The sequence below is a fragment of the Dendropsophus ebraccatus genome, chromosome 5 (assembly GCF_027789765.1).
Source record: "Dendropsophus ebraccatus isolate aDenEbr1 chromosome 5, aDenEbr1.pat, whole genome shotgun sequence".
NCBI lineage: Eukaryota > Metazoa > Chordata > Amphibia > Anura > Hylidae > Dendropsophus > Dendropsophus ebraccatus.
In genome coordinates, this window is record NC_091458.1 from 149,100,594 (window position 1) to 149,123,758 (window position 23,165).

Sequence of the window (23,165 nt, forward strand, 5' to 3'; positions counted from 1 at the left end):
ATGAATGACCAGGCAATACGCAAAAGAAAAGTAAACCCGTCCCCCACCTTTTTTCTCCTTTTTAAGTAGGAGGAATAAAAGTGACATTCAAACTTCTGTCTGCCGAAAGTTTAAGTTGCTGGGGAAACGTCCTAAGTGTCAGCAAGTTCCTGCCACAAGCCCTGTTCTTTCCACAGCAACCTGAACACTCGTCTACACAAGCTAGGTTTTTAAATCAATCTCAACCATTAACCCTTTTATGACCATGGGTCATTGATTACTCAATGCCCAGTTCATGTTTCGACATCAGCTTATGGGATTATAATGATCCCATAAGCTGATGTCACCATGTCTGCCCCCTCTCCACTGTCCCCTGCCGCTGTCACAATCTTGTGACAGTGGCAGGGGAGAGAGGGGAGAGCACCCGGCGCGCGCCATGCCCTGCCTCCCTCCGGCGCGCCCTACCTTACTCTCCCTCCCCCGGCCTCCGTAGCCAGGAAACTACGGTTTCCATGGCTACCAGAGCCCTGATGGACACCGGACAGAGAAGTCTCCCCCTGTAGATGGAGAATTCTCTGTCAGGATGCTGACCACAGTATCTATAGGGTTAACTCTCAGCACCGGAGCGTGGCTCCAATGCCAAGAGTTGCGGCGGGTCCCCGGCTATCACGGATAGTCGGGACCCGCCGCGGATGACACAGGCACAGCTTCTACGCCTGTGGCATCCTGCAGCATAAATTAACTAACAGGCTGGATTCCCCTTTGAATCAACATAAATAAAAGTTTGCATGTGTAAAAGCCCCACCTGAAATCCTTCACATCACCGTCCATGCCATTCTGTACGGGGAGTCCATTAGCCTTATCCATACCATCCACTTCCTCCTTCAGGTCTCCTAGCTTGTCCCCTTCATAAACACCTTTGCTCTTCTTATCACCCTTCTCGTCATCTCCTTCTGGATCTCGAGGACCCTGAAATTAAGGGGAGAATTTAGTAGGACATGTAAAAAGATTTCATCAATTCTAGTTTTCGGGGAAATACGTTTACGGGGGCAAAAAAAAAAAAAAAAAAAAAAAGCTGCTATTCGATAAGAAACCTATATGAGTGAACCTCTAAAAAAACCAAAACAAAACAAAAAAAAACAACCCTTTAGTATAACTATTTTCTGACCCAAAAACAAAACCATGCATCTTTACAGGCACCACATGCAAAATCTGGCACCATAAACTACTCATAGCTGCAGTCTCAAGCTATTTTAGGAATTTTGCCATCAAATAAGTTAAGTCAATGCAATCAAAGGGAAAAAAAAAAAAAAAAAAAAAAAAAAACGCTTCTTGTGGATCCTCAATAAAGGCTACCTGTAAAAGCCAGCAACATTATATTTCAGATACTGACTCAATGAGACTGCAGCCTCCTTTGTTTTTACCTGCATCTTTCTATATCTTGGCAATCGAAGGGCCCCCCTTGTTTGTATTAAGGGAGAGGCACTTACGAATCCTCCTTTCCTCAGGCAGTTGTCTCCAGGGGAAGAGCTTAGGACATACTCCACCATGCTGACTCCCAGACCACCACTTTCAGACCGAGGCGAGAGAACAGAGTTCACTTCACTGCCAACATGAAATCCTTGACCTGGTCGCCTCTGGACCATGATGGGCTGGGAAACTGAGTGATCTAAAAAGGAGGTAGACACACAAAAAGCTTTTAACCTATTAACTCAATAGTAAATTCTCAAGCGCAACCTGCAATCAATTATTTGGGTGGGTTGCGCTTGAGAAATCCTATTGAATCAATGGGACAGGCAGAATTTCAAGAGAAATCTGCAGTGCAGATTACGCTTGAAAGTTCTTGCCTATTCTGTAGTGTGAACACACCCTAACACACAAACTGACATTTTAACAAAGCAGTTCTTTTAAAAAAAAAAATAAATAAAAAAAATAACTATAAATGAGGGGTTTCCTTGGCACATGAAATTATTCACTGCGCCCCCCTGTGCATTAAAACACAAGATGGCATACCTTCCTCCTCTGCGGTGGTCCCATTAAAGAGGAACTCCAGTAATTTTATTTTATTTTTTCAAATGACCGGATTTTGGAACGTTCTATAGATTTGTAATGTACTCAAGCCTACCAATACTTATCAGCTACTGTATGTCCTGCAGAAAGAAGTGTATTCTTTCCTGTCTGAAATAGTGCTCTCTGCTGCCACCTCTGTCCATGTCTGGAACAGATAGGGGTAGGACACAAGTAAGAGACCACAGGGGGGGGGGAAGGTGGGTGGGAAAGAGGAGGGTCCTACCTCAATGCCCCCCCCCCAACAATAACCAGATGAGCACAGCTGTGGGTCGAAATATGACATGTGGCTCTATTGATTCACTAAGGAGCCACTGGAAAGAGCCGAGTGCTGTACTCTGTTTTCTCCATGGAAAATTAATAGAGCCGTGGGGCTGATCTGGGGATCACCAGGGGTCACAGAGGTCGGCTCCCCCACAATTGCTTACGTTTTTCCCATATGCTGTGGATTGGGGACAAGTTAGTTTTTAATTGGAAAACCCCTTTAATGCACAGGTAAACACATTGTAAAATACATTTGCCTTAAAAACCCCACAAGACATTGTAGCAATCCATAAACCTTTAACACACATTGAACGAAACTAAGACCTTTAAAATCAAATGCACTTACCTGATGCCCCCCATGCACTCTCGCGCCACTGATCCCCCAGAAAAATGCCCTTTGGTCCATCCTTGCTGGAGTCATCGGTCTCCCAAAATTTCTTGCCAGGCAACAGTTGCTTTTGGGGAAAACATTTTAGGAATGGTCAACAAAATGTAGGAACACCCATTAAAAACCTCCCCCCCCTTTAGACTAAAGGTAAACAGTACAGGGATTAATTGTGGAGGGGAAAAGACCTAAAAGTAGAGGTTAAGCCTTCTAATACAAGGCACAAGATTTTACAAAAAAAAGCTTACGGGTTCCCACACACAGAGACTGCACTTTACTGCGTGTTAAAGCCTAATGTTCTTCCGTCGGCCACATAAAAATTTCTAAACATCACAAAGCCAATTGCAATGCAAAAAAGGGACATAATGGGTAGATACAAATAGTAAAAAAAAAAAAAAACATTATGCTCTGTACTCATCCCTGAAACAAAGCTTAAGAGGGGAAAGAATATTAATTTAAGGAATAAGGTATAATGAAAAATACATCAAAGGAGACAACTAAACAAGGACCTGTGGTCTCTGCGAATCTATTTATATATATATATATATATATATATATATATATATATATATATATATATATATATATATATATATATATATATCCCCCTCTGTGAAATCCTTTGTTCTCTGCTGCTCACTAATCTCGCTCCTTTCTCCTTCCCCCTCCCCTCTCTATAGCACAGACAGGATCCAACTGATATAGATAAAAAAAAAGAGTGGAGATTTCCTGATTCTGAGCAGTGGATGACAGAAAGGAGAGGATGGGGGACCTGAGAAGAGGCTTTTTAAATGCAGATAGTGACATATTTGCCAAATAAACCCAATTACAAAGTTTCTTAAAGTCACCTGGACTATTGATTTCTGCAAAAAAAAATTAACGACAGTGACTCTTTATAAAAGCAACCTATTGTTTAAATCTAATTTTAAAGTACTTACTTCTCCCATTGCTCTTCCTTCAAGTGCAAGAGCCTGAAAGTCATGATTTAATTCGTCCATAGAACGGACCTGTAACAAGAAAAGGCTCTATTACAAAGACTAAAGAAAAAGGGGACGTCCTTTTACTTTTTAGGATGTTACAGGGTGTAGAACTTAAGCAGCAAATTTTTTATATTTCACATGAAGTAACAGCGATGACAATCAGGTACAGTAACAGGAGGGGCGATTGCGTACACTAACAGTAGCGATGATCAACCATACACTAACAAAATTGTCAATTAGGAATGTTAACAGGAGAGAAGAGGAGGTACAGTAAGAGGAGTTACTATAGGTACAGTAAGAGAGGGATAATGCAGACTATCAGGTACAGCAACAGGGGACACTATAAGGTAAAACAACAGTGGTCAGGGTCAACCATTAGATACAGCAGCTGCCATACAGCGACAGTTTAATTAATCTGTGTACATGCAAGCATGGTTATGCTAAAATGAAGAAACCTCAGACATATGTACATGAATTTGTGTCAAGGGGTTGCCACAGTATTAAAGGGGTTAACCAGTTAGGTAAAATATACTCTGAATCATTTCCCTTCTGGGGGACTAACAAATCATTCTATACATGTCATTACCTTATCAGTCTCCTTCCCCCAGTTCTGAGCTGCTGCATTGTGCTTAAGACACAGAAAACTGTATGTGAGCCTTTCTCTCAGTCTCTTCCGAGACAGCTCATCTAAACATCCCTGGCCACCCGTTTATACACAGTGTGAAGCCGGGAGCGTAATCGGAGCTCAAATTACTTGTGATTAAAAGGAAAAGTCCAGACACACCGACCTAGAAGCGCCCAGAGACTGGAGCGGAGGACAGTGGACTCCAGCGCTGGAGTCGGGGAGGTAAGTGTATGTTTTGTTCACCCCCCTCACCAGCAGTTTTGGAGAGGAAAAAAAAAAAAGATGCAGATGCAGTTTACATTTTCCAATCTTTAAAGGGAGAGGAGAGGAGGGGGCTGAGAGCAGAGACTGAACAGCTCAGATACAGTTTTCGGTGTCTTCAGCAGAAACCAGCAGCTCAAAACTGAGGGAAGGAGACAGAAAAGGTAACATGTAGTCTCGCGGAGGGTGGGATGATTCAACATATTTTACCTAAACGGATAACCCCTTTAATACTAAGACAGGACAAAGATAGCACATTTTAGTAACTAATAGGTCTTTGATACTTTCACAAGGATATTTACTGGTATGGTTACAGGACAAATTAGGATGAAATTTACCCAGGCAGGACTCTCTAAGCTATATGCCAGTATTTTGCTGCTAAGGTGCATATGCTTCTGGGTTCAGGGAGGTGGTGTAACAGGTCCACTTTGCCAATCAATGTGTGAGGCAGGACACCACTAATGCGGGCAATTGCCTGAATGGGCCTACTATGTCACATCCCTAAACCTGGAAGCTGCAGCATAACGGGAACTGAAACAAAATATCACTAGCGGAAACTAGAACGTTTTCGTTTACCCCCCTCCTTGGGTATACAGCTAAAGAGAGTCCTGCCCGTACATCCATTTAAATTACACGTATCTTAAGATCTCTAACAAACAGAAATTGTACAAAGAGCTTGCTTACTTGATGTTCTGCATGAATATGGTCTCCAGTTGGCCAACGATGCTTACTATTGTTGTAGCCGCCTCCACCACTTCCACCTCCCCCAAGTTGCTCGCCATGTTGCCTCTGGAAAAAATAATCTACCATAGCATCGTCCTGAGAGCGTCCAGCCACACCCATTGAACTGCCAACGGGACTGGCATGGGGGCCACCAGCCAGTGCAGAATGGGATGGGTGCGGTGGTGGCTGCTGCTGGCCCACCGGTCCAGACGTCAGGACCACGGGCATGTTGTGGTTAAGGGAGCCTTCTGTGTACTGTTTCAGGTGGGGGCTGAAGGAGTCCTGCCAGAGAACTGTTTTCCTCTTCAAGACACATGCAACGCTCATTCCACCAACACCTACGCACAATCAAAGAAAGAAATGATCATTCATGGCCCTTCAATGTTATGCACATTAAGAAATACACATATATACACTGAGGATATGTACTAAGGCCTTAGTCCCACGTTCAGTGATCAAGGTCCATGCATGGAAGATGTGCTACCACCGGATTTACAGACCTCCCAGCATCATGTATTAGTTTAAGGGTGGGTTCATATAACGGAATCACAGCGAAATCCCCTGCGATTCCCATACTGTCAGATTGAATAGGTATACATACTTCCAGCGGAATACTTTACCGGCCCACACTCCGGCCTGCTTCTGTGGCTCAGGGAATCCTGATGTCCTGCTCAGCCAATTACTGGCTGCGGTGGGACAACGCACTGATTGGCTGAGCGGGATGTCAGGATGCCGGGAGCCACAGAAGCAAGCAGGAGCGTGAACCGGTAAGAGTATTCACCGGGCCGCCGCTGGATAGCGGCATTTACATACTCTCAGTGCACTTTTCCTATTCAAACAGAGTACAGGAACAGCAGTGAATTTCCACGATTCTGTTATGTCTAAATCACCCTAAATCTTCACAGTACTGTATATATGGCTGTGTCAGTACAGTACCACAAAGATTTATACTGATTTGGAGCCCCAGGCATCATAATTCTACATGATGCTGGGAGGTCTGATCATCATTACATTGCAAACTGTCCGTATATATAACGGACTGTACACAGAATGTGTAAATAAGACCTTAGATTTACAGACTTGCATATTACACAGTATAACATGTACCTCAAACCCTACATGTACAAAATTCACAGCATTAAAACGGAGGCACCACTGTCTTCAATGACCTGCACCATTATTATAGTTTTGAATTGAGTTCAGCGAGCACTAAAATGCTTGAGCCCTTGTAACTCAAATTTTTCGGGTAGCGAACCCCACTGAAATCAATGGAAGATTTAAGCACTTAACCTGGTGCCCCCTGCTCAACAAGTTCATCTTCAAAGAATGTGTTAGCATAATTTTGAAAAAAATTTGAAAAAGATGCAATAGGTTACTGCAAGACACATTAGCGCAGCATACCGCCGGAGTTCTAATGTGTCATGCAGCCCGACGCTCGATCGAGCACTATGCAGTAAGACCTGCTGCGATCAATACCTTTCAAATTTTATTTTAAACAACAGGTACTCTTTAACGTCAAGGGGCCATCGGAATACTCAGCTATACAACCAAAACATGTACAATAAAAACCTATACCAAGAAGAGGTAGCAAAATTCTTTCCGCTATATTACTAGCATGTACAATACACTCCTGGGCTTGGGTACAAAACACAACCATACAAGAGTTAAACTGTTTTGGACGTCTCGGCATCATACCACCACATGATGTCAGGAGTTCCAATAATCCATTCCATGGCACACCGTCTGTATATACGCGGACCGTGCACGGAACGTGGGAATAAGGCCTTACTCTATCCCCCATGTTGGCCATTTGAACACCAAACCATTGTAAAGCGAGCAAAGTTGAAGGGTACTGTTTAATGTGCTGTAAAACAGAAGAGCAGTGGCGTTCTCTATTCTATGACTTTATTAGCTACCAGCCAGTAGTGCCTCTTGTCAATTAACTTGAAGTAGGGATAACACGGTTACAACCAATGCCCGCACGTCTGTTCCCAGTAATCCAAAGCTTCGATAAATCTCCAGCTGACGCACATTGGCTAAAGTGGCTTTGGAAGGGGGGTGGACAGTGTATTAGGTGCCTGTTCACAGGATGTTAGTACTCCACATGATTCTAGCTTTGTTGCTTTATAATACTACTCGGCCTATAGTGTTACAATCACTTAAAGCCAGAAAGTACATATAACACAATAATAATTGGACCACAAATGTCTCTTACAGCAGGTAAATGAGATAAAATAACAAACATTGAAATAGAACTTTAATAGAGACCAATTTGTAAACAGGACAAGTCCAGTGTCTCGGGGAGGTGGTGGCTGAACATAATTACATCCTCTTACTACCCCGGCTCCAGCACTGGGGTCCATTGTCTCCTGGCCGCTTCCTGGTCTGAGCAGGGACATGGGCCGTGATGTGTCAGCCCCGCTGTGCCATTCAGCAGCCAAAGTGGGTTCCTGCCCCGTCCACTGACTGGCTGAACGGTGCCGACGTTATGATCTGGGGGACCAGAAGACGGGAGACCCCAGCGCTGGAGCCGTGGAGGTAAGAGCATGTGGTTATGTTCAGCCACCTCTTCCCTGGCTGTTTTGAAAAAAAAAAAAAAAAAAAGCCTGACACAGGACTTCTCCTTTAACACTTGAAGATTCAATTGCATATTGCTAGGATATGCCATCGCTAGAATTAACACAGAATTAACGCAGTGGCCTTTAACCTTTTTTCCCCAGCTTGAAAACAGTACCTGTTGTAGTACCTAACACAGCTGCTATAGAAAAAAAAAAGTGCAAGCCCACGTACATAGTAAGGTGGCTCATTCAAGCTCCACAGCTCCTGCGTATCATTGATGCAGGCAGATATGGGGAAACCAGGATGCTGGGAGCTACCAGGTCCAGTCTGCGTGTACGAACGTGTGAATGACCCCTTAGTGTGCGGAGCAGCTCTCATACACCTATACACATGCACTGCTGAAGGCTACAAGCAGCCCACGCTACCTCTGCCACCTCTGCTCTGACCAATATAGGTGCGGCTAAAATCTCATTCACAATTCTGTTGAGAATAAGAATACTAATGGATTAAAATAGTAAACTACACCTGTTATTTGCCCACCCTGAGGATATATCACAAGTATGTTTGGTCAGCCGACCACTGCTCCAGCCACCCATGCAAAAGGTGTGAGTACGGCAGATCAACATTACGGAGACTTTGCCCCCACTCCAAATGCCAAAACATAGTGACAGCTGCAGTCCACAAGACACGACCCGAGCTCGCTCTCTGGACTGTAGCTGTGGCCTCAGTTATTAAAAAAAAAAAATAGTAGTGTTACAAGACGTCTTAGTGGAGCCCATAATCTATACGTCGTAATTCTGCCTGCCTCAGTCTCAGTGTGTCTATGGGAGGGTTCACACCCTCCCATAGACACACTGTTTGACACGGAGGCAGGTGGCATTCAGCTGCGGAGCGGAATTCTGCCAAATTCCGCCTGCCCCAAATGAAATCCACCGTCCACCCAAAGAATTGTCATATCAATTCTTTGGGAGGATGGTGGATTTTGTTTGAGAATATCATTGAGTCTACGGGGCAGGCGGAACTTCAAACTGAGTCTGCCGTGTGGCCTCTGCTTGAAATTCCACCGCATGTTCCGTAGTGGGAAAATACCCTAAGCGAGTAGCTAGGAAGTAGATCGCACAGCTGCAGGCTTAGCTAGTGCTCTCTTCTGCCATCTCTGTCCAAGTCAGGAACTGTCCAGAGCAGGAGAGGTTTTCTGGTTCAATGTTTTTATTAGGTTTTTTAAGAACAAATTACAAAAGAGAAAATCTATAAGCACTGACTTTAGTGCCAACAGTATAGTTAACGTTTAGAAACAACAGGAATAACATTCGGTATATTATATAGATATAAAGCGAGAATTATTACTCACCGATAATTCGTTTTTCATGAGTCCATCATGACAGCACCACCTGGAGATTGAATGCCATTAGTCCTAATAGGAACAGGAAGCACGAGAGGTTAAAAAGGGCCCCTCCCCATCTCACCCTCAGTGTTTATCAATTACTATCAACATAGCATATCTTAACACAAGTATCATATCGTATAACAAGGGCGGGTAATAAACGGGTGCTGTCATGATGGACTCATGAAAAACGAATTATCGGTGAGTAATAATTCTCGCTTTTCAGACCGTCCAGTCATGACAGCACCACCTGGAGACATACCAGATCATCAATTAGGGGGGGACCACAGCCTGCAGCACTTTTCGTCCGAACGCTAGATCTTGGGACGTGGCCACGTTTAGCTTGTAGTGTCGATAGAAGGTATGAGGGGATGACCATGTAGCCGCTCTGCAAATCTGTTCAAGCGAAGCTGCAGATTTCTCTGCCCAGGAGACAGACATAGCTCGAGTAGAATGAGCTTTTAAGGCTTTTGGTACTTCTCTATTTGAAGCTTTATAGGCTTCTGCGATTGCTGATTTCATCCATCTTGATATAGATGCCTTTGAAGCTTTCTTGCCCCTGTTGGGGCCTTGAAATTGGAGAAACAGATTAGCATCTATTCTCCAGGTTTTGGTATTTTGAAGATAAGTGAGAACTGCCCTGCGAACATCTAAGGTATGGAAACAAATTTCCTGGTCGTTTTTAGGAGGATCACAAAAGGACGGCAAGATGATATCTTGTGACCTGTGGAAATTTGAAACCACCTTAGGAAGGAAAGACGGGTTCAGCTTGAGGACAATTCTATCGTCTAGAACCGTAAGGTACGGTTCTTCCGTGGAGAGTGCCTGGATCTCGCCGACTCTTTTTGCCGATGTTATGGCAACTAAGAAAATGGTCTTTAGTGTCAAAAATCTTGTAGACAATTCCTGGATAGGTTCAAAAGGTTTTTGGGTTAGTGCCTGTAGGACTAGGTTTAAGTCCCAGGGTGGAGTAAGGTTCGAGATTTTCGGTTTTAACCTCGAAACTGCTTTGAAAAATCTTTTAACCCACCTGTGCTCCGCGATTGGTGAATCGAAGAAGCAACCTAACGCAGACACCTGGACCTTAAGTGTACTAAGCGAAAGTCCTTTATCCAGGCCTTGTTGTAGGAAGTCCAGTATTTGCGGCATGTTCGGTTTGCAGGGATCAGGGGGAATGTCGCCACACCATGTGCAGAATTTTCTCCAATATTTCAAGTAAATGGAGGATGTAACATCCTTTTTGCTACTTAGCATAGTGTCGATCACTCTTGGCGAAAGGCCCCTGCGAGCTAGGAGGGACTTCTCAGTAGCCAGGCCGCTAAGTGGAGTTGTTGAATCCCTTGGTGATTTAGCGGGCCCTGGACGAGAAGATCTTCCCTTTGAGGTAGTAGGAGGGGACCTTCTATTGTCAGCTTTTTTAGGAGACAAAACCAACTTCTTTTTGGCCATACCGGAGCTATGAAGATTACCTGAGTATGAGCAACTAGGATTTTCTGTAGTGCTCTTCCTAACAGGGGAAATGGAGGAAACGCGTAGGCTAGATGGAAATTCCATGGCTGGATTAGCGCGTCCACCGCCTCCGGATTGTCCTTTGGGTTTAGGGAGTAAAACCTTTCCACTTTTCTGTTTTTCTTTGTGGCGAATAGGTCCACCTCCGGAGTTCCCCATCTTTCTGTCAGGTTCAGGAACTCTTGTTGATTTAGGCTCCATTCTCCTGGTAATATCTTTTCTCGACTCAAAAAGTCCGCTTTTGTGTTGTTTGTCCCTTTTAGGTGGACTGCTGACAATGATTGAAGGTGTACTTCCGCCCAGCTGAAGATTTCTGCTGCCATTTTTTGTAGGAGCGAGTGACGTGTCCCCCCTTGGTGATTTATGAACGCCACTGTAGTCGCATTGTCTGAGTATATTTTGACATCCTTTCCGTGTAGGAGATGCTCTGCACCTTTTAGTGCTTTGTATACTGCCTTCAGTTCTCTTAGGTTTGATGAGCACCGGCTTGTCTTTTCCGACCACTGCCCCTGAAGGTATAGGTCTTGAACATGTGCTCCCCACCCCCATTGGCTGGCGTCTGTCGTCAGGGTTACCGTCTGAAGAGGGGACCAGCGAAGTCCTTTTATTAGATTTTTTTTCGTCTAACCACCATTTCATCGACCGCTTTATCTGTGTTGACACTGGCATCTTTGCATCTAGGTGCGACTGAAGACGGTCCCAGGTTTTCAGGATTTGGGTTTGCAGAATGCGTGAGTGACTCTGGCACCACGGTACTGCCGACATGCATGATGTCATGGAGCCGAGAATGGACATTGCCTCCCGGACCGTTGTTGTTGTCTTCCTGGCAAACTTCCTGAATTTGTCCAGAAGAGTTTGTACCTTGTCCTGGGGAAGAAAAGGTCACCTGTCTTTCCGTATCTAGTATCATGCCCAGAAATTTTTTCCTGTGGGCTGGGGTCAGATCCGATTTTGAACGTTCACAATCCAGCCTAAATCTTGGAGAGAGGAAATGGTCAAAACAATGTGTGCATTCAGTTGTTCTTTGGATTGAGCAACAATAAGTAGGTCGTCTAAATAAGGAATTATCATTACGCCTTTTACCCTGAGATAGGCTATCACTTCCACCATCACCTTCGTGAATATCCGGGGGGCAGAGGCTATTCCGAATGGGAGTGCCTTGAATTGGAAGTGATGAGTGGTATTGTTGTGTATCAGAGCGAATCTTAGGTATTTTTGATGGTTCTCGTAGATGGGAACATGAAAGTAAGCGTCTTTCAAGTCTATTGTGGCTAGCCAAGCTCCCTTGGATATTAATGGAATTGCTGTTTTTAGAGTTTCCATTTTGAATCTCTTGTAGGCTATTACTCGGTTTAGAGGCTTGAGGTTTATGATTGTCCTGAAAGCTCCATTTGATTTCTGGACTAGAAATAACCGGGAGTAATGGCCTTGACCCTGTTGGGAGGGGGGAACTGGAACAACAGCTTCCAACGAGAGAAGTTCTAATACGCCTAGCCACAGACGGGTGTTCAATAGGTCTGAGTCGAGATTGGTTGTGCAGAATCTCGGAGGAGGGAGGTCTGAAAACTCTATCTTGTAACCTTTCTCTATTGTTGACAATATGAAAGGATTTGATGTTATATTCTCCCACAGGTGAACGAAATGGGAGAGCCTCCCTCCTACCGGGATCGAGTCATTGTTTTTTGTCTGCGGGTTTGGGATTGAGCATGAACTCTCTCCCTTTGCCGCCCTTGGGGTAGCTCCATCTCCCAGATTTCCCTTTTCCTCTATAAGAGGGGGTGGTATTCTGCCTATAGGGACGAAAATTCTGTTTACCTTTAGGTGTCTTCTCTTTAGGAAAATCCTTTTTCCTGTCCGCCGCTTTCTCCAGGATGGAATCGAGAACTGATCCGAACACTAGAGATCCTTCGAAGGGAATGGCACACAATTTAGTTTTAGAGAGGTTATCACCTTCCCAGCTTTTTAGCCAGAGTGCCCTCCTAACAGAGTTGGTGAGGGCTACATTTTTTGCTGCGAAGCGGACAGATTCTGCTGAAACGTCCACCAGAAATGCTGTGGCCAGTTTCAGCATAGGTACAGACTTAAGCAAATCTTCTCTAGAGGACTTATTACGGAGATGATTTTCCAGTTCCTCCAACCATACAAACAGAGATCGGGCAGCACTGGTAGCGGCTATATTAGGATTTAGCGCAGCAGCGGCAGAATCCCATGACTTACGCAGCAAACCGTCCATTTTCCTATCTATGGGGTCTTTAAGCTGCGAGGCATCTTCAAAGGGGAGGGAGGTTTTCTTTACCACTTTAGCTACTTGGATATCAATCTTTGGTGACTCCGACCAGAGGTTGACATCTGTCTCATCAAAGGGGAATCTCGACCTAAATTCCTTAGGTATTTGCAATCTTCTTTCAGGGTCACGCCACTCGTCTAGAATCATATCTTTGATGTTACTATGAATGGGGAACACACGCTTTTTCCTAGGCTTAAGACCCGCAAACATCTCGTCCTGTTTATTTAGAGACTCCTGGATTTCTTTGATATCCATAGTATTTCTGATTGCGTTTAATAAGATATCTGTATCCTCAGCCGAGAAATAGTATCTTTTAGGTTCTTCCAATGTCTCAGGGACAACTACGGTTTGTTCCTCACCGGATTTGTCACCCGAAGACAGAGGCTGTTCATCGGAGTCAGAATCAGAAATAATACGTCTATGTTTCTTAGGAGGTGGCTCAGGCGACTCAGACCTGTCTTTGGTCAGGGCAGCAGAAACTGTGGCTTTCACTTCTTGATTAATCATTTTTCGGAGTTCCTCAACTAGGGAAGGGGACTCCTGTCTCACAATATTGGATGTACATCCTGGACAGAGAGGTTTAACATATCCTTCAGACAATTTGTCTTTGCAGATAACACATCTCCGTGTATGTGGCTCCTTGTCTCCCTAAGGAGAGAAGGAAGCCATTACTGATAGGTACATAAAGTAAGCAAGTGGACCCCCTAAGGGTTAGCTACTCACATTGCTGGCAGAGGCGGCCTGCTCCACAGATTCAGAGCGGAGGGCGTCCATAGTGCTAGAGGCAAAGAGACCGAATGACTATAAGTCTTACCTTATATATGATTGTCAGACCTCAGACCAGCTTGTAATTGGCGCCCTGTGGCGCAAGCACGCCCTCCGGAGACCCCACGCTGACCTAGCGATTTCCCGGTGGTCGGCGCCATCTTGGGGGCGGAGCTTCCGGTCCCAGCATGCATCGCGCCCTGCGCGTGACGTCAGACGCCACGCTCACCCCGGGACCGGAAGAGGCCAGGGGAAGACACACTCGTGGTCCCGCGGCCCGGCAATGGAGTCGCAGCACTCCCTCCCCGCTGCTTAGACTCCGAGAGCGCGGCAGCGAGGAGAAGATGGGACCGGGAGGCACAGATTCCGCGCGACCCAGTGCAGACTGTGGAGGAGACCTGGGGACCCGGCCAGATGCCCCCCGCCTGCCTGACCGCCACTTCAGACCCTGATCCCGCTGTCAGCCCCAGGACCAGGAGGAGGTAGGACCTCACGTGCTATGTCCTGATAGGAACAGGAAAACACTGAGGGTGAGATGGGGAGGGGCCCTTTTTAACCTCTCGTGCTTCCTGTTCCTATTAGGACTAATGGCATTCAATCTCCAGGTGGTGCTGTCATGACTGGACGGTCTGAAAAAATGTGGTAACATACATTAAGCATGGTAGAATGACATTAGGTGTAGCACCTCCTGAGAAAATTGGTGCAAAGTATACTGGTCCCCCAGGGGGGAAATAACCCTAACCCCAGGGGGGCTTCAAATTACTGTTACAGTGAAAAAAAAAATGTTTTCATTAATAAAGAGACCCCTCCCCTAATAAAAGTCTAAATGACCCCCCCCCCCCTTTTCCCATTTTATAAATAAAAATAAATGAATAAATAAATAAACAAACATGTTTGGTATCACCACATGCGTAATCACGTGAACTATTAATTTATCACATTCCTGATCTCACACGGTAAACGGCGTAAGCGCAAAGACCCAGCAAAGTGCAAAAATTGCACATTTTTGGTCGCATCAAATCCAGAAACATTGTAATGAAAAGCGATCAAAAAGTCGCATATATGCAATCAAGGTACCGATAGAAAGTACAGATCATGGCGCAAAAAATGACACCTCACACAGCCCCATAGACCAAAGGATAAAAGCGCTATAAGCCTGGGAATGGAGCGATTTTAGGGAACGTTTTTTTGCTGTAGAAGGTTTTATTTTTTTAAAAGCCGTTAAATAATATAAAAGTTATGCAAGTTGCATATTGTTTTAATCGTAACAGCTTGAGGAACATGAATAATATGTAAGTGTTTCCACAGGACAAACGGCGTAAAAACGAAAAAAAAAAAACAAAGAAAAAGAATTGTGGTTTTTTTTTTCAATTTCATATATTTATTTTTTGGTTTCGCAGCATATTTTATGCAAAATTCAGCCTGCCATTGCAAAGTACAATTAGTACCGCAAAAAATAAGGGCTCATGTGGGTCTCTAGGTGAAAAAATGCAAGTGCTATGGCCTTTTAAACACAAGGAGAAAAAAAACAAAAACGCAAAAGAAAATTGGCCCCGTCCTTAAGAGGTTAAAGTATTTTTGCGAGGTATACCGAGTAGAGATGGAGAAAGCTATATATTTGTTCGGGAAGTGTGTTAGGGGATATATTAGTATGGTTGGTTAGCGTTCTAGTGAGGTTTATGGTAATTGGTTCCCTTTAAGTCAGTGGGATCCATTCGAACCATGATCCTTACAATGAGCTTGTCGATTTATTTCTGTGTGTGAAGGTCTGCAATGAAAACCCATAAAAGACTACAATGGCAGATGGTGGGCTTCACAAATGCCCAATTACATTTATATAAAATAATAATAATAAAAAAAAAAAAAAAGATTCAGGGCATCCTGTAAATTTTCAAACCTGCGGCATGATCTAAATGTGGTCCTATCTCCTCTGCTCTCCAGCGCTCCTCCCTCTCACCAATTCGAGAGCAGTAGAGACAAGAACTTGTCTGCTCTCCACAAAACCCTTTTAAACACTAGCCACAGAGGTATTTGTTAGGGATGGTCCGAACCTGGCGAGGTTCGGGTTCGTATGAACCCGAACCCTCGGCAGCAGACTTCCGCTGTCTGCCCGCTCCGTGGAGCGGGCGGATACAGCGGGAGGAGCGCCTGGAAAACTAGGATACAGCCTATGGCTGTATCCCAATTTTCCAGGCGGCTCTCCCGCTGGATCTGCCCGCTCCTCAGAGCGGGCAGACAGCGGGGATCATTACCGAGGGTTCGGGTTCGTACGAACCCGAACCGAACTCTGTTTGGACCATCCCTAGTATTTGTTTATGCCCTGAGTGCCACTAACAAGATTAACACCTGGCAGGCTCAGTAGCAGCATTGCCCAGCTTCTTCTCTAGTGTGCTTACAGCGCGTACAGACAGGGGAAGAACACAATTAGGGTTAAAAAGGGTACTCCGGCTATGTAAAATATTTTATATATTGTTGCCCCTCCAAAGAACATAATAAAAATCCTAACTCAAGCTCACCAGGCTCCCTGGTGTCCTCAGGTCCCCCAATGAACGCTCCCGCCAACACTTCCAAGATGGATTTGTTTTGGCAGTGACAGCCCGCTCAGCTAATCCACAGGTATAGCAGCACCGATAAACGATGAGAAAGTTAACTAGGTGCACTCCTCACCGGACTGGACCAACCCTCCCTATCCAATATCCAACAAAAGATAACAGAGTGAAATTTTTTATTAAAGTATTGTATTGTCCCCCCAAAAGTTATGCAAATCCCCAATATACACTTGTGACAGGAAATGCTTATAAAGTGGTGTTTTTTCTCTGCACTTACTACTGCATCAAGGCCTCACTTCCTGGATAACAGGAGTTCTCCTTTAAGGAAGCGGTTGGCACTAGTTGTTTTACGCTTGAAAAAAGGCTTGATAGTAAGGCGAAATGGCACTTAAAAACTCAGGTTATTTGGAAGTTATGTCATAGCGACATGTCAGTGGTTTGTATTCGGTCGGGGTCCAGGTTCTGAGACCGCTGCCGATTGTTTGTATGAAGGGCAGATGCGCTCAGAGGAGCGCATTCTGCCCCTTCATCTCTGTCTCACAGGTAAAGTAGCTGTGGATGGAATTATAATCCCCTTAGGAGGTGGACGCTTCCCTCCCTAAACTTTCTTATCCTATACTTGAGATGATCAAGAGGAAAAATAAGTAGTTGCCCACTGCCAATATCCTGAAGAGCCTCCTCTTCTTCCTGAGGCAGGTAGGACTGGGCAGGTATTTCCCATGTGTCGAGAAGAAACCAAAAGGTGCCACCAGTCTGGCGAGTAGTCCCCCCCCCCCTTTATAATCCAACCCCCAGAACTTATTAAGGTAAAATTAGGGCTCCCCAGTACCCTTTACTGTGGCCTCGTTCACACCGTACGCTGGTTGGAATTGCACAGACCCGTTCACATAGCGGCCCATATTTGCGGTTTGGATCACCGGCCTAACGCTGTGTTTACACCAACCTAATATGCTTAATAAAATAGAGTGGTTAGCACTTCTGCTTGGGATTTGGATAAAGCAATAAACCAGGGATGGGAAACCTTCGGCCCTCCAGCTGTTGCAAAACTACAATTCCCATCAGGCCTGGACAGTAGAGTTGAGCGCAACTTGAGCATGCATGGGTCATTTGAATACCAATGGATGAAGTTGTTGAATGCAGCCCTAGGGAGTCCATGAAAACACCAGTACAGTCTATGGTTGTATCCATGCTTACCCAAACTCCCTAGAGCTGCATCCAACTTCTTCATCCACCGGTGTTCAAATGCCGAGTGATCGGACTCAAGTTCATCTCTAGTGATGACACATTCTAACATTCTGGGTGACTTTCTGTAGTCATCTTTACAATAAATATACTGCATACAACATATCTTACGCACACAAAAAAAAGTAGGAATAAAGTTGCAAGTCTGTGAACTGGGGCAGAGCGCAAACATGGCGATACCCCACAACCGGCAGTACTGACACATGAACACCCTGCCAGGTATTATTCCTGTCCTTCAGGAACGGAAATCCATTGACTTTTGCTTTACTATAATACAGGATTTTCTTACATAGTAGTCGGCATTCAAAAGGCCTCATTCACATGTTATGTAGTTTTTCAAGACCGTATATCATGTCTGCAAATGTTATCCATAAACCACAACAAAAAGAAAATATGGATTACAGATTTCCTACTGTCAAAGGATCCGCAAAGAAAAAAAAAATAGAGTGATAGGGAGCATTAACATGTTCCAGTGCTCCGGAGTTTGCCCAAAGGCAGATGGTACATAGTTACAGAACATGAACGCCCACTTAAAGGAGAAGTCCACGGAAATTTTTTATTAAATTATTGTATTGCCCCCTAAAAGTTATAAAAATTACCAATATACACTTATTAAGGGAAATGCTAATAAACTGCTTATTTCCCTGCAATTACTACTGCATCAAGGCTTCACTTCCTAGATAACATGGTGATGTCACTTCCTGGATAACATGGTGATGTCACGACTCCCAGAGCTGTGCGGGCTGTGGCTGCTGGAGAGGATGATGGCAGAGGGATGCTCAGTGTCCCTCCAGTGCCCTGTGTCCCTCGGTGTCCCCCTGCCATCATCCTCTCCAGCAGCCACACCCGCACAGCTCTGGGAGTCGTGACATCACCATGTTTTCCAGGAAGTGAAGCCTTGATGCAATAGTAAGTGCAGGGAAAAAAAGCACTTATGTACATTTCCCGTAATAAGTGTATATTGGTGATTTGTATAACTTTTGTGGGGCAATACAATACTTTAATAAAAAATTTTGCTGGAATTCTCCTTTAAATTAAGATGATCCGTATTTTTTACGACGTTATGAAAGGAACGTAATGTCCGCAAAAAATATGGATACCATAGACTTTTATTGCTGTGTCCGTGCCGCTATTACAGTCCATCCTAGGGCATGTCTAATTTTTACAGCACGGATTACGGATCTGTAAAACTACGGACAGTGTGAACAGCCCAATAGAAATCAATGGGCCCTAAATGTGTCCTTACATCCGCTGAACGTGAAAAAGTGTCCTAAAAGTCCACTCTCTTTCCACACAGGAGGACATATTATATACCCTGTAAAACCACAAAAACATACACATCAAGCCAGCATGAACAATATAAAGATAGAATGCTGGAGCAGTCAAGGAGCCAAAGTGTGAATTTTTAGTGACCAGGAAGAACTGTGGTGCAATGTCCTGAAAACAAATGGAAAGGTTAGGCCCGAGAGGCAGATTAGGTTACTATGATGTGTCCAGACCTGCAATATACTACATGTGGGAAGGGTGACGCACATGCTAAAGTAGCACATCCCCAGACCACAGCGTATATGAAACTATCCAGAAAGCTCATAAACTACCGTAACAAAACACTTCCTTTTTAAGAGGACAGTCATGCTCATTGCTGGTATCCACCGTACTAGCAGATACACACTGATTAGTCATACACATAGGATAACCGTGCAAGCCAGTGGATTTGTGACATCACGCAAAAACATCAATAGACTTCAACCAACAAGAAACCGCTAGGGGCCAGTACTAGTTTTGTAGGTGCATTGGCTACTTGGCTTGTAAAAATTAAAGGGTGCCTCTGGTCCCACCCTTAATAGGGGTCGCCTAACTTTCGAGCAGTTTTCACTACAAATGTGTGACCAATATAAAAGAATAAATTAATCAAACAACCTTAAAGGGGTAGTGCGGCACTAAGAAATTATTCACAAAATAACACACATTACAAAGTTATACAACTTTGTAATGTATGTTATGTGAATGGCCCCCTTCCCTGTGTTCCCCGCCCCCCACCCATATAACCTTCGGGAGGCCGGCCGACCCGCTCCTGCCGTTCCTCATGCGGCCCCCCTCTGCCGTGTCATAACTATGCTCAGCCGCGATGGGCTGAGCACAGTTATGCTCAGCCAATTGCGGTTGAGCACAGTTATGACGCGGCAGAGGGGGGCCGGCATCACTGTCAGAAGAAATGCGGACGGGGGTCGACACGAATCAGGTATGTATAAAGCACTACACTTCCGGGTCCACAGGCGGGGAACACGGGAAGGGGGCCAATCACATACAAAACATACATTACAAAGTTGTATAACTTTGTAATGTGTGTTATTTTGTGAATAATTTCTTAGCGCCGCACTACCCCTTTAAGGGATCAGGTTCTACATAAGATTTCATAAAGGTGCCAGTCTGGTATGGCAGCCTGTTGTGAATTAAAGGGGTACTCCAGTAAAAAAAAAAAAAAAATCTTGCAAATCAACTGGTGTCAGAAAGTGCCAGAGATTTGTAATTTACTTCTATAAAAAAAATCTCCAGTCTTCCTGTACTTATCAGCTGCTGTATGTCCTGCAGAAAGTGGTGTATTCTCTCTGCTGCCACCTCTGTCCATGTCAGGAACTGTCCAGAGCAGCAGCAAATCTTTATAGAAAACCTCTCCTGCTCTCCGGGCTGGAAAAAAAATACACCACTTCCTGCAGGACCTAAAGGAGCTGATAAGTACTGGAAGACTTAAGATTTTTTTTTTATAGAAGCAAAATACAAATTGATTTAATTTTTTTTGTTGGAGTACCCCTTTAAGTTGTGCTGTAGCATGATGGCTAGTATGGGCCAAAGCAGGAGATGAGGACAGGCACTGTCAATTCCATAGCTGTCAGCCATAAAACGGGTGACAGCAAGAAGCGACAACATAAAATCTCTAGAAACTAGAAAAGATACAAGCGCCAACATGTACAGGAAAAACTATGCACAGAAGAGCCACAGGTTGGAAGGCGGACATGATATACATAGGAACATGGTCCAATATAGGATGCACAGCTGTATAGTAAACAGGAACAATGCACACATTAGTAGCAATCTTGTAGACATGTTGCCCTCCTGGCTTAGAACCGGGCCACCATTGGCACCACTGGGTGTGAAGACCCGGACAAAGAGGAAGTGAGTGCAAGAGCAATGACAGCAAGTTTGGTGGCAGCACAATGTCAGCGATGCATGGAGAGGGATCGCAACACAAGTGACAACGCAGTGTGAACGGGAGCAAAGAAACCTAGTGACCATGTAAGCTCTGGTGGACTGGCGGAGGGGCTACGCAAGCTCTGGTGGACTGGCGGGGGGGCTACGCAAGCTCTGGTGGACTGGCGGGGGGGCTACGCAAGCTCTGGTGGACTGGCGGGGGGGCTACGCAAGCTCTGGTGGACTGGCGGGGGGGCTACGCAAGCTCTGGTGGACTGGCGGGGGGGCTACGCAAGCTCTGGTGGACTGGCGGGGGGGCTACGCAAGCTCTGGTGGACTGGCGGGGGGGCTACGCAAGCTCTGGTGGACTGGCGGGGGGGCTACGCAAGCTCTGGTGGACTGGCGGGGGGGCTACGCAAGCTCTGGTGGACTGGCGGGGGGGCTACGCAAGCTCTGGTGGACTGGCGGGGGGGCTACGCAAGCTCTGGTGGACTGGCGGGGGGGCTACGCAAGCTCTGGTGGACTGGCGGGGGGGCTACGCAAGCTCTGGTGGACTGGCGGGGGGGCTACGCAAGCTCTGGTGGACTGGCGGGGGAGCTACGCAAGCTCTGGTGGACTGGCGGGGGGGGGGGGGCTACGCAAGCTCTGGTGGACTGGCGGGGGGGGGGCTACGCAAGCTCTGGTGGACTGGCGGGGGGGGGGCGCTACGCAAGCTCTGGTGGACTGGGAGCCATATACGCTGTGGTGGACTGGCGGGGGGGCTACGCAAGCTCTGGTGGACGGAGGGGAGCTATATAAGCTCTGGTGGACAGGGAGCCATATACGCTGTTCTGGACTGGGGGGGGGGGGGCTATATAAGCTCTGATGGACCGGCGGGGGGGGCTACGTAAGCTCTGGTGGACAGAGGGGGGCCCTATATAGGATCAGGTGGACGGAGGGGGGGCTACATAAGCTCTGGTGGACAGAGTGGGGGGGGGGGGGGCTACGTAAGCTCTGGTGGATGGAGGGGGGGCCTATATAGGATCAGGTGGACGGGGGGCTATTGTTTCCCTACTAGTAAACAGACTGCTCTGTTGACCACAATACCGGCAGACGATTATTATTACACGGCCTATGTAAATAAAAGTTATCATCCACACTGAGCAGTAGGTGGTAACAAAGGATGTGGACCCCCCCAGCACATAAACAATGTATAGCCCCCACTGCTGAGCCCCACATCTGCTGCCCCCCAACACACAGCAAAACCCCAATACACGCCCAGAGGATGATGGGAGAAGCCCAGCCATGGGGGAGCAGGGCCACACACGTATACAAAGAGGCCCATTCCGCACTGGGCCTGCACATCCCTGGCTCCATACTCACAGCCCAGCACAGCCTTCCCCGGGCAGCGCTCTCAGCCGGCCAGCCGTCCCTTCGGGCTCCTACTCCTAAACATCGATTCACGAACGCATTTACGTCAAATTGTAGCAGTTTAATTGCACGTACTCGCGTTCATTCGCGGCCCCCCCGGCTGCTCCCGTAACAATAGAGGCCTCAAAACATGGGCAGGGGGAGGAACCAGCGGCGGAGACCGGCCCCTTTTCTAACACCCGTCTCCCCCCTTCCGGAGCTATAAACGCACAAAATAGCATCGTGTGGAGAAAGCCTGACGACCGCGGCACCGTACGGTGCTCGTGGGGACACAATACTCACGGGCGGAGCGGGAGGATGGAGTCGGATTGGGTCAATGTCTCTCTCAGCCCCCGGAGCCGTCTCCCTACCGCTGCCTATCACTCCGACAACATGGCGGCGCACTGGGGGGACTTGGAGCTGTCTCGGTGCATCATGGGAGGAGGAGGGAGAACTGGGAGCTGGGTTACCTTGGTAACCCCGTGGCCTGCTGGGAAACCAGGCCAGGCTAGGAGGAATCTATACGTTTCCTTCATGTATGTGGCGAGATAGTTCCCTCTTCATGTGCGCCCATAAGATGAGTGTGAGAGACTGGCAGACTGCGGATTGTTCTCAGACATGGCGCGGTCATTGCCGGCTTAGAGAATAGCGCCATCCTGTGGTGTAGCGCAGTATAAACTGCTGAGTATAAAGTATATTCTAATAACGTAATGGCGTGTAGTTTCCTCACGACCTCTGTCCACATGGACAATCCTAAGCGTCTGTTCACACCTCAGGGTGGAATCTTCTCTGCGGCAAATGTTAATAACCGCATTATTATAAAACCCTGTTCACACACCACTCTTGTATTACAGGTTATGAAACTTTTTTTAAAAGCTTTAATGTGATTTTCTTTTTTACAATTATATTCAATGGTGAACAATTAATTACATTAGGCTTTCGGCGCTGGTGCAGGGATTCCGGTGGCGGCGTCCTTCAGTCTTGGTGCCATTCTTTTCCCAAATCGCG

General features: G+C 46.0%; 2 protein-coding genes across 8 annotated transcripts in view; both read right to left on the bottom strand.

Annotated features, from left to right (window-relative positions):
- PUM1 (pumilio RNA binding family member 1) overlaps positions 1 to 22,723 on the bottom strand; it is a 43,662-nt gene extending 20,939 nt beyond the window's left edge. For 3 of the 7 annotated variants that reach the window (XM_069971590.1, XM_069971589.1, XM_069971586.1), the window contains exons 1-6: positions 22,461 to 22,722; positions 5,246 to 5,622; positions 3,634 to 3,702; positions 2,657 to 2,765; positions 1,404 to 1,648; positions 785 to 948 (exon numbers count right to left, since the gene is read on the bottom strand). In XM_069971590.1, the coding sequence (XP_069827691.1) occupies positions 785 to 948; positions 1,404 to 1,648; positions 2,657 to 2,765; positions 3,634 to 3,702; positions 5,246 to 5,611 (953 nt within the window). In that variant the 5' untranslated portion in view covers positions 5,612 to 5,622; positions 22,461 to 22,722. Of the gene's footprint in view, positions 1 to 784; positions 949 to 1,403; positions 1,649 to 2,656; positions 2,766 to 3,633; positions 3,703 to 5,245; positions 5,623 to 22,130; positions 22,283 to 22,460 lie in introns of those variants that run through there. The other 4 variants (XM_069971592.1, XM_069971591.1, XM_069971588.1 and 1 more) reach the window with 3 other exon arrangements.
- LOC138793891 (uncharacterized) lies at positions 9,228 to 11,105 on the bottom strand. Its single transcript, XM_069972619.1, has 2 exons — positions 9,490 to 11,105; positions 9,228 to 9,257 (listed from the first exon to the last, which is right to left on the bottom strand). Exon 1 carries the CDS (start codon positions 10,935 to 10,937, stop codon positions 9,501 to 9,503), a length of 1,437 nt encoding a protein of 478 aa, XP_069828720.1. The 5' UTR covers positions 10,938 to 11,105; the 3' UTR covers positions 9,228 to 9,257; positions 9,490 to 9,500.
- Positions 22,724 to 23,165: the final 442 nt, after the last annotated feature.

Coding starts and splice junctions, on each gene's coding strand:
- LOC138793891 (XM_069972619.1), bottom strand. CDS start 10,937: ATGGAGCCTAAATCAACAAGAGTTCCTGAACCTGACAGAAAGATGGGG.